The 11,488-nt window shown below is 35.9% G+C and overlaps 1 protein-coding gene across 5 annotated transcripts; it reads left to right on the top strand.

Moving 5' to 3' along the window:
• Positions 345-11,229, top strand: LOC18604377. 5 transcript variants are annotated; one of them, XR_001927183.1, is made up of 11 exons: positions 345-1,208; positions 1,450-1,707; positions 3,610-3,852; positions 4,020-4,169; positions 4,377-5,863; positions 6,404-6,477; positions 6,607-6,688; positions 6,771-6,896; positions 7,236-7,370; positions 8,275-8,432; positions 10,723-10,803. XR_001927183.1 is itself a non-coding variant. In XM_007036811.2 (11 exons), exons 1-11 carry the CDS (start codon positions 768-770, stop codon positions 10,700-10,702), a joined length of 3,144 nt encoding a protein of 1,047 aa, XP_007036873.2. In that variant the 5' UTR covers positions 347-767; the 3' UTR covers positions 10,703-10,777. The 5 variants fall into 5 exon arrangements, 4 of the variants coding, with proteins under 4 accessions (XP_007036873.2, XP_017973308.1, XP_007036872.2 ...); XM_007036811.2 differs by having other exon boundaries at positions 347-1,208; positions 7,264-7,370; positions 10,685-10,777; XM_018117819.1 differs by lacking the exon at positions 10,723-10,803 and adding an exon at positions 10,099-10,582 and having other exon boundaries at positions 347-1,208; positions 7,264-7,370.

Raw genomic sequence — 11,488 nt, 5'->3', positions numbered from 1 at the left:
ATACTTCGATTCAGTCAATTTATAAAATAAAGCTTTTTAGTTGATTTTTATCGAAACGAAACCAAAAACCGATTAAACCAAATTAAAAATCGATTAAACCAAACCGTACTCACCCCTTACCATTACGAGATTTAATTGGACTTCCCGGTTTGTACCAACATACAAACTGTTGTTCCGGAACCAAACCCGAAATGTGGGCGAAAGCCAACACACGTAGGCTATACACAAGCGAAACACGCTGTAGGTGGGGTCCCAAGGTTGCGTGCATGTACGCCAGGTGTGATAAATAAATCTAACTCAAATTTCACTTGACGAACGCACAAGTCTAACCCAATGATTAGAATCCCAATTAATGACTCCCCACATCCAACCCCTACCCCTACAAACTTACAAAACCCACGACATCCCTCTCAATCTCTGTCTTCTCTCCATCCTCTGCCCATGGCCGTCTCTCTCTCCCCTATTCCCCCTAAACCTCCCTTCTCTCTCCTATAATACAATTCCATCCCTCACTTCCCTATCCATTCGATTTCTTCTTTTGAAACTTCACCTTCAATCTTCAAAGCAATTTCCTTCCACTTTCTTTTCCTTCTCTTTTCGCACTTTGTTTTGTAAATAAGCTTCTTTTATCAACAGTTGGAGAATTCTGATTTCTTCACATATGTGTACACGGGGGATATGAATTGCTGTTCTTTTGTAAGCTTGGGTATGAGCCGGCGGATGATTTTCTTCTGTTTCTAAAAAAAAAACCCTTATTCTGCTGCCCAATGGCGATCGTCACAGGGGATCGCTACCTCGAGAAGCTGGTCAAATTCGTTGACGAGGAAGCGGGGGCTTTGATCGAAGGGACAAAGGTGCTGAAGCTCAACCCGGCGGGGCTCCACTACGTGCAGTCTCGGCTCGAGGCGTTGCAGGAGCTCGAGAGACTTCTCGCGGGAGCTCCGGTTGACTATCTACGTGCCTACGTGTCGGATCTTGGGGACCACCGTGCTCTCGAGCAGCTTCGCCGGATTCTACGGCTCCTAACGACTCTTAAGGTGGTATCTGCCTTGCCCCCGCCTGCACGTGATCCCACACCGCTCTCGCTGCTGCCGTTTGGAAGACTTAAGGTTCTGGAACTCAGGGGGTGCGATTTGTCAACGTCAGCAGCCAAAGGATTACTTGAGTTGAGGCATACTTTGGAGAAGATTATCTGTCATAATTCAACTGTGAGTCTCTTCTTAAGCTGAATATGTGAATTTCTTTGGGTGTTTTGCATTTACTTTCAAACAAAATAATAATTAATTTATTATTCGCTTTTGTTTGTCCTAAGTACCATTTAATGCTATTACGGCTGGGTTCTGTGAACAAATTCTCTTCCTCAATTTTTTTTTAATCAACAGTTGGTGAATTAGTTTTGGAAACTTCAGAAGATTTTATGGATTATGATTGTCCTCGGAAATTATGTAGGATGCTTTGCGACATGTGTTTGCGAGTAGAATTGCTGAGATAAAGGGCTCTCCACAATGGAACCGGTTGTCCTTTGTTTCCTGTGCATGTAATCGCTTGGTACTAATGGATGAGTCTTTGCAACTTCTTCCTGCTGTTGAAACCCTTGATTTAAGTCGAAACAAATTTGCGAAGGTGGATAATCTTCGGAAATGTGCTAGGTTGAAACACTTGGACCTTGGATTCAATCAACTGCAAACCATTTCATCCTTTAGTGAGGTAGGAATCACTGGAATTGTTAGTATTGTATTCAAAAAGTCTTAAATGAGGGCATATGTTAGTATTGTATTTTTCAATTGTAGATAGCTTGTTGTTTGCAGAATACTTTTGTTGATTTCCCCCATTTTCATTTTGTTTGTAATTGTACAATAGCCTGTACTACATTTTGTCAGAGTTCCATAGTAGCAGTCGTTGTTTTGCTTAAAACAAATTTTAAAGTTTTTTCATGCTATAGATGAGAGAAGCTTATTAGGCTTTATTCATTAACAAACACAATAAGGAAGTAATGAGCTCTAGTATAAAGTCTGATGTTGTATCTTGAGCTAACTGAGTTGATGGCATCTGAATGTTGTTCCAACGTCCTTTCTCTGTTTTGTTTATAGGACAATGGTCTTTCTCACTCTCCGAAAAGAGAATTTCAGAAAAGATATTTTATATCAGTACCTCTTTTTTCAGGTTTGACTTGTCTGTTAGGGTCTGGGTTTAGGATTTCATACTTTTGTTCTGGTGTGGATGAGTTTGGGTTGTGTATTTTAACTGTTGAGTGCTGCAATATTTGCAAGCAAGTGGTTGGAATTCAGTAAAGTTTTGATACTATCAAGTAGCAAAGATTTGATACTTCCTTTCTATGTCAACCTATCACTTGTCTTATTAGTACCAAGTTGTGTGATAGTGTCATGCAACTTATTTTTATTGGTCCTCCATGTTGCATGGGTGGTCATCTCTCACAATCTTGTAACTTCTAGTTCACAAGTGCTTGATATTTTATATGAAAAAAGTATTAGCAAGCTGCAGTGTTGTTGAAGATTGTACTAGGAATTGCTGAACCTTTATGCTCACTTTACCAAGACAGAGGGAAATAGACTGAAAGATAGATTACCTTTTTGAATTTTTTCAGGTATAATGTAGTTGTTACTTTTGCTAAAAATGTAAAATGTTTTGATAACAAAATCATGTTTTTTTTTCTATCATATTACATCTTAGTCATTTGTTCGTTTTTGATGCATTGTGATTTTTTTTTATACCATTTGCTTTCGCTTTTTAATAACTTATTGAGGAAGGCAATGATAAGCAAAGCACAATAGCAACAACCAAATGGAGCCTTATTTTGTAATGTAAGTGGTTTCAGTATCTTGGCTTCATCACCAAAAAGATGGAAGTTATTATGGAGATGTTAACAATATGACTTAAGCAATGTGGCCTTGAATGTTGGGTACTTAAATGTCCATATGTGCAGAAAATGATGGTAGCTGCATGAGGCTTTTGAGATGAATATGTGTATATATGAGAAAATGTAGATTAGATAAAGTTGCATGCATTTAGGAAAGGTGATGGTAGCACCTATTGGGAACAAATAATGGACACGTCTAAGTTGGTTTGAACATTTGAAACATCGAGAGAGAGAGAGAGAGAGAGTAAATTAGATGTGAAAGTATCGTAAAAAGACCTTGCTCTTAGTGCTCGTACTCAAGTTATATGGTTTTAAGTAGAAGACAAAGGTCTAATTTGATTCTTTTACCTGACTTCACATGATAGGAATTTTTTTGTATTTTTGTTCATTGGTTGTTTTCTTGTGTTCTCCTTGAGTACTTTGGTTGTGCCTCTTTTTGTTTTTTTTCTTTGCACTTCTGTTTTTTTTTTCTTAAACTTAAAAGAGAATGAGCCCAGCATTAAACAAAGGGGCTTTCCAGTTAACTGAGGTAAAAAAATGGAAAATTTCACAATTTCTCTGTTTAAAATTTTACTTATCAGACATTTATTTTGCATTTTTTCTGGGCAAACATCTCTTTTGCTTAAGTTTCAAGTAACATGCTCTATGTCGGGAATGTTTTGCCTTTCTCAAACGTTCTCATATAGGAATTGGCTTTGGATCTATACATCATTGTTGTTGGACAAATGCAGGTCTCCTGTCATATTGTTAAACTTGTTTTGAGGAACAATGCTCTAACTACATTGCGTGGGATTGAGACTTTGAAGTCACTTGAAGGACTTGATGTTTCCTACAATATTATTTCCAATTTTTCAGAGTTGGAGTTCCTTGCGAGCCTCCCATCTCTACAAAGCTTGTGGTTGGAAGGGAATCCACTATGTGGTGCCCGATGGTATCGAGCACAAGTGTTCAGCTACTTCAGTCATCCAGAAAATGTAAGTCTTATAGGTATTCCTTAGCAGTTGGCATGTTTGTGTTGTTGAACTTCTATCTTTCAATTTACATCATACTCCTTTCTGTATACATTTCATAATTCTGTTTTTTGTCTTGTTATTCTGCTAATGTTACAGTTCTCCTGATGTTCTGTTGTATTGTTGACTAGTTGAAGTTAGATGACAAGGAAATCAGCACCAGAGAGTATTGGAAGAGAAAAATTATTGTTGCCAGTAGACAGAAGCGACCTTCCAGCTTTGGGTTCTATTCTCCTGCAAAGGTTGATGCTGAAGGAGAGGGGGGTATCAACAAAAAGAGGGTGCGTAAAGTTTCCTCAATTCTTGAACTTGTATGTTGTTTTAACTTTACAGTCATCCATCCTCCCTCTCTCCTTGTGGTGAAATGGTTTTGGCACCCTGGTTAGTCTTTTAAAAGCATATTTTTTATGGTTATTTTTGGTAGTGAATGTACTTTATATTTTATACCTTGTTTATCAGTGCTAATAGGTGGTTATTTCTTATTGCAGATAAAGGTGTCTCGACTTGCTTGCATTGAGGGTGAACGAGAGAGCACATATATTTGTTCTGATCTGGATTCTGTATCATGTGATAATGAAATTCAAAGCAGAGAGGAGAATATAATATCTGAGGATGAAGCTGAAATAGTTGATTTGATGAACAGAGTAGAACAATTGAAGAAAGAGCGCTCCATTCTTTGGTTGCGGGAGTTCAAGGACTGGATGGATCATGCTTCTGAGAATTTTGCAGATGATGGTGGGGCTAGGTTACATCTTGGAAAAGAAAATTATAAGAAAAGTGGGAAAAGTGAGAGGCAACTTAGCGAAAGTTCAAGATATGTTTCAGACTCGGTTCAAGCTTCAGGAGATGAAAGTAGCATGAATTTCCTAGAATCTGATAATTCATTTGCAGATACATCTACTGGTGTGCATGCCCACAAATACTCTGACCATATTGTTCCCTCAGGTATTACTGGTGGGGTCTCTCTACCAGGCTTGAGGACAGTGGATCTTAAACAGGAGTATCAGAAATCTTACTTGCATGATGAGACTAGCAGTGGATCCATGCAAGCTGAGAGTTCTCATCATAATTTTGTTACTGTCCAAGGAAGTAATAGGATGGTTGAAAATGCCAGTGTATCACAGTTGAATACAATTAATGATATAACTGAGTCTAATTCTTCCTCTGCTTACCCTGGATCACCGCCTCATTATCAAGAGGACCTTTTGCATCGCCGCCACAATTTGGTGGAAGAAATTCTGCAGTTATCTGCGGATTCCTATTCAATGGCATCATCTGATAGTGATACCAGCTGTAGTGAAGATGATTACTGTGAAGTTGGGCTACCAGTCCTGGGACATCTCAATAGGAGTGTTGAAGGGCATTCTCAATCGGATCTTTTTGAGGATAATTACCATGAAAAAGGAAACAAGGTTTCAGATGGAAGTGAAAATGGCATCTGCTTCATTGATTCATGTGCTGAACATACCTTTAGCACCTCTAAAACTGTAATTGCAAACCAACCCCTGCAATTGTCTAAAGACTTAGATATGGTTTCTCATGATCTAGACATACCTTCGTTTACAAAGCAAGAGGCTGATTGGTTGGAGAAGAGAAAAAGCAGAAGGAAAACAAAAAGAAGGGTGATTTCATTGCTGGAAGAGAATAATATGGTTGGCCGTAAACAGGTGCCACAAGAATCAAATGATAATCTGGATGCTTGTGGGGCTGATATTGAAGACATGCAGGGGAAGCACTTTTTAAATGGGATTGATCAGAAAGATTTTGATAAAAATCAGATGAGGAAAAATGCAATTTCAACTCCTCTATTTGATGATGCTGCTAGATATTCTGATGCTAAATGCTCTTCTCAGGGGAAGAATGATTTTATTGAGGACTACTTCAATAAAAATGTTGCAGATTTGAGAGTTCATGAGACTTGTATGCTATATATGCGTTGCAATTGTATACTTGACCAGTCTGTCTGCAAAGAAAGGTAGGTATTAAAAAGGAGGTTTTAATTTGTTGTAATGAGACTTTAACAGTCTCCTGCTAGAGAATACGAAATGCCATCACTTGAATAAGATTAAAACCATTGATATTGAGTTTTGATTCACAAGAGAACTTTGTGTTAATATCTTTATCTGAAATGTTTTATGTGAAGTTATACCCATCATTTATCATTGTTTTATTCTTTTGTGGTTGTCTTTGCCCTTGCCAATGTGTTTTAATGAATTTGTCATTTTTAAATAAAAATTTTACTCTCTTTTTGGTATTAATCTTCGTGGTTTTCTATTATGTGATTCAGGATAGATGTAGTATCATGTGTTATTCCTTGATTGCCTGTAGTGAATTATAATATTTAAATTGGGCATTTCTGAAGTCCTCGATCTTGTATTGCTTGATTTTGTTTTAATGTTTTTCTTTTATTATTGATTATGATTTTCATAACCCTGCACTAACTGTATCTTTCTTGTAAACAGAAAATTTGGCATTCTAAGTAATTTCTTTTTTTTTGATATCTTTCCATCTGCAGAGAAGTAGCTCTACTATTAAGCAGTGAGGAAAAGTTGTATGTGCTGCTTGTTGGTGTTGCATTTGATGGATCAGGTTGGATTATGAAGTAGTCTTTTGCATGAGGCATGCTATTCTTGATTGTATTGGTGGTGATTTTTTGAAATAATTTCTTCTGCTGATTGTCAAATATCATTGGGGTGTTGACTTATAATGGCTTTGCAGATACTATCCTGGATTTATTAGGTTGCCATAAGGTTGAAGATATAAGAGAGGTTTTTGTTGGTCTGGGTCTTCAGATTGTGAGGTTGGTGATTTATGATAATTCTGTATAAGTTGAGAAACTAATTGCTTCTCTAAAACTGTCTCTTCTTTCTATTGTTGGTTAGGGCATACATTGAGGGGAGTGTAGCCTACTTGTTCATTACACGTAGCATCGAGAAATCAACTCAATTGCTTCAGACTTTGAAAGTTTTTGATTCATGTGCGCCAAATGATAAATTTGCTTTAAGGAGGTGATTTCAATACTCTCTCTCAAACATGAAACCTACTGCCTAACTTATTATATGTATTCCTCTATCTAAGTTTATGTGATATAAATACCTTTCTTGAACTTCCAAAAATGAATTTTATATTAGTTTTGTTTTCTTTATCTTTCTTCTGCTTCTTCTTTTTCTTCTTCTTCTTCTCTCTCTCTCTCTCTCTCTCTGATTTTTCCCAATGTCTGTGAATGTGGTTAAGTTGCATGCACTGGTCGTAGAACAACTATAGGTTAACCATCTATATCAAATGGAATGAGGAATATAACCATTATTACTTTTGAACTTTATCATTTATTTTCTTTGTGATGGTAGATTGAGGTTTTGGAAATTTAAATGGCAGTTTGGAGAAGGTGCAGGCTCAGTTATTTGAGAATGAAATATGCGGAGGTTCAAAAATAAGCATATTCCAGTATTCCATGGTGCTTTTTCAGCAAGGTGGCAATGAAGGTAGTTTCACCTAATTTCACCTTGGTTATCATTTGTTATATTTAATTTGCTTGTTATAATTCACATGTTTCTTATAATTGTGGATGGAATTGGGAAGGTGCATGCTAATGAAAATGTGAAAGGTAGAAAAACAAGTGGCAATATAATGTAGAGTCAATTGTGAATTGTGCTTATTGTTAAAATTGTTGTGCTTTCAATTCCTGATAAACTTTTTTAGAATCCATGTCCTGCCAATTTCTCTGTTGGATTTGAATTTTTCCCTTTTGTGTCATGTTTGAATAAGGTATGGCTGGCATCAATATTATTGTTATTATTGTTATTGTTATTATTACTGTAATAAGGCTTGTAGTGTACAATTTATAAACCTTGTGTGCTTGCACATATGTCTAAAAAGGATACAGAGGTTACCAATGAATATTGTTTGTTGCAGAGTGTGTTTGTGTGTGTGTGTGTGTGTGTGTGTGTGTGTGTGCGTTTGCATGTTTGTTAGTCTAGAATTGTTGACTAACTTGTAGGACATGTTATAGTTTACCTTTTCTGAGAGCTAAAAGTAAAATCCCTTGAATTAGCGAGAAAGTGTCTTGATAGTTTACAGTATTAGAATATGTTTAGATTTTTTCTGCACGACTATCCTTAATTTGCTTGCTGTGCATTCTATTGTTGTTGTGGATGCTGACTTCTGTGTTCCTGAGTGTACATACTTTCATAAGAGAAAGTTTTGTTGTATGGTTATGTTCGGCAGTTTGTGTTCTTACTTTGGGATAATATGACACCGCTTGATCTTTGCAAATTCATGTTCTTGCCTTGCACACCAACTCGTGTGGGCGTGCACAAGCATGCAAACACAAATCTTATTCTCAGTGCTTTGTTATGCTTAACCTTCTTTTATGTCATAACTGGACAGAGGAATCATGGAACTCAAGATCACTGTTTGTTATCGGAGGACATGTGCTTGTGTGTGTTGAAGATATTATTCAGTTCAGCTCTCTCCCAAATGATGCAAGCTCCCCTCCATATTTCTCACTCGATTCATGCTGCAACATCACAGATATATCTGAGATGGTAACTTTCCTAGCTTTCTAGTCTTGCATTCTGCAACTTCTATATTATTTTTATTTTTAACATGTTGCTCTAATAGTCCTCATTTCAGTAGATGGTCATACTTCTCAGTTCATACTTGTTTGATGTTGGCAGAATAATGATTCTTTATTAGAAGATCATGAAGAGGTTCCTCTAATTGTTTTCCATGTTAAGTCATTGATACTTTTCAATTGATAGGTCTATTTATATGCAATATTATCAGATTTATTTTGCTAGTGTGGTTTTTCTTTGTTGTTGCTTTATATCATCAATGCAGATGGGTTATTTGCATTTTATGTTATTTTTCTTCTCTCTCTTGAAATTCATGGGAATAAGAACTTTATTATAAGAAAGAGGGATGAGAATTTAGATGATACAAGATAAAGTCATGCTCATTGAAGGACAAAATTATGTAGAGGTTTGTTTCATTAATTTTGTATATTTTTTATTTGTCCAGTTGTAATTTTTTCTATTTAAGGAATTATTAGGGCATTTATGGTTGGATTATATTTTATGTTTGTGTCAGGGTTTAGGGAGTATGCTATATGTCTATGTTATTCCTATTTATTGGAGCTTTTTGTTTATTGGGACATTATGCATTGAGTAATGAAAATTTTTTCCCTTTCCCTTGGTTTTCTTTAGTTCCTCTCCCTTGTTTCTTCTATTTCTCATCTAAGTGTCTCTGTTTCCTCACTTTGTGTCTAATTTTTTTTTTTCATTCTTACTTTGTCTGTCCTTCCTCTCCCGTGTTTTGCATCAATTAGGGAGACTGATGCAGAACAAGATCATGTTTATTGGAATTAAATTATGTAGGGATTATTTATTTTTAACGGTGTTTCTGCCCTTTGTCTTATCTTTCTCTATCACTCTCTGCCTCTTCTTCCCCACCCCTGTTTTGCATCAATTAGGGAAAGAATGATTAGAGATTGATATATATATTTTTTTGGGTGCATTTGTAATTTTCAGTATTTAGAGAATTTTTACCGCATTTAGGTTATATTTGGTATTTTGTGTTTATGTTAGGGTTACAGATTAGTCTAATACCATCTATGATATTTTTAGTTTCTGGTAGCTTTTAATAATGGATTATTGAGATTTTCCCTCTTGGTTCTGTCTTTTCTTTCTCCACTTTTCTGTATTTCTCTGAGAATTTTCATTCTTACTTTGTCTGTCCTTCCTCTCCCTTGTTTTGCATCGATTAGGGAGACTGATGCAGAACAAGATCATGCTTATTGGAATTAAATTATGTAGAGATTATTTATTTTTAATGGTGTTTCTGCCCTTTATGTCTTATTTTTCTCTAGCTCTCTTCGCCTCTTCTTCCCCGCCCTTGTTTTGCATCAATTAGGGAGAGAATGATTAGAGATTAATATATATTTTTTTTGGGTGTTTTTGTAATTTTCAGTGTTCAGAGAATTTTTACCGCATTTAGGTTATATTTGGTATTTTGTGTTTATGTTAGGGTTACAGATTAGTCTAATACCATCATGATATTTTTAGTTTCTGGTAGCTTTTAATAATGGATTATTGAGATTTTCCCTCTTGGTTCTGTCTTTTCTTTCTCCACTTTACTGTATTTCTCTGAGAATTTCTTTTAACCTTTCTATTAATTTCATTGTATTCTCTACCTTCTCATCTCCTTATGCAGCACTAGGGAGAGGAATGAGAGAGAAATGGAGATCAGAAAGAATTAGAGGGAAAGTTGAAGAAATTGAAGAAATTTAAGTAGAAATAGAGGAAATTGGGAAAGAAAGAGATGGAACCAAGGGAGAAACTCAAAAGTCCACAATCAAAAGCAGCCAAAATCTAAAAATAACGCAAATATAGCCTTCTTCCAAAGCCCTAATGAAAATATTAATGCCAAATATCCTATAAGGGTTGTAATCATTCCCTAAATACTAAAAATTGCATTGATCCATAAAATATGTTGAATTTAATTAAACAGATATCTGAATAGTCTAATCCTTCAGTAAGCATATTTTGTGCTGCATCACCTCCCTTGTAAATTTTGAGGGTTCTTCCTCATGGTCAAATAGGTACATTTAAATAGAACAAAGCACATTGGGTAAACTGACCACTTGTAAAATCTCATAGCTGCTAGTGAATAGATATAATTGTGGTTGTTCCTTATAGTTGTGCATCGTCAACTCTCTGGAAGCTGTAACTTTAGGAGTTATGATATAATCTGATTTACATGCACAATTTTCATTGTGTTTTGATTTACTTGCTATCAGATTCAGGAAAAGAATTAAAATCTGATTTCCACTTTTAGGTCATTGAGGGAAGGGAAAGCCATTGTGTGACATTAGCTCTCGAGTGCACTACATCAGGGGCCTGCTCCTCAACCAAAGCGCAAAAGGAGGTTGCTGCAAGTAAGAAAGAAAAGAATGTAGCAGGGGCTCGGAGGTGGAAACTGAAGTGGTTCTCAGAAGAGAGTCTATTCCAGTTTGTGGCCTTGATGAAGGCAATCCATCTAGGGATGGCTTTATCTCCCTTGCTTGTAAGATGTGTATCATGAAAAGTTTCTAGTTTTCGGTTTTGCACGTTTCATATTCATTTCATTCTTTTGATTTGGGGCTTTCATTTGCTTGTTTCTTTCTCAACTTTTTTTTTTTTAAATTTTTTTGCTTTAAAGTTTGCAATTTTGTTTGGTTGGCTACCATGGTGTGGCAAGTTGATAACTTTGTGTCAGTATTCTTTGATTTGTATTCTGTTTTAAGTTAAACTTTCCCATGTACAGATTGTACAGTATACAAAGAAATGCATTGATGTTGAGTCATTTTTCGGATGTTTTCTCAAGGGTAAGATGTACAAGTTGCTTTGACCTTGGAGAGTGATTGTATTATAATACACCATTATTATGGTGCCTATATCCAGAAAATAAATGAGATTTTCATGTGTTTATGTCTGGCTGTGTCTAAGTGGTATTTAAGATCGAACCCAAAATAATTTAATCATAATGCTCGAGTTTTAGAATGACCCGATATGTGTAGTAATCCGATAATCCGATTCGATAAAGACTCGATTATCCTTAATCC

The sequence above is a fragment of the Theobroma cacao genome, chromosome 3 (assembly GCF_000208745.1).
Source record: "Theobroma cacao cultivar B97-61/B2 chromosome 3, Criollo_cocoa_genome_V2, whole genome shotgun sequence".
NCBI lineage: Eukaryota > Viridiplantae > Streptophyta > Magnoliopsida > Malvales > Malvaceae > Theobroma > Theobroma cacao.
The sequence above is the reverse complement of the archived record's forward strand: the minus strand, read 5'-3'. Positions and strand labels throughout refer to the sequence as shown.

Excerpts from the sequence above, each read along its gene's own strand:
- LOC18604377 (XM_007036810.2), top strand. The coding sequence starts at position 768 with ATGGCGATCGTCACAGGGGATCGCTACCTCGAGAAGCTGGTCAAATTC. Across the intron at positions 5,864-6,403 it reads CAGTCTGTCTGCAAAGAAAG|AGAAGTAGCTCTACTATTAA; the intron begins GTAGGTATTAAA and ends TTCCATCTGCAG. Across the intron at positions 6,897-7,263 it reads GATAAATTTGCTTTAAGGAG|TTTGGAGAAGGTGCAGGCTC; the intron begins GTGATTTCAATA and ends TTTAAATGGCAG.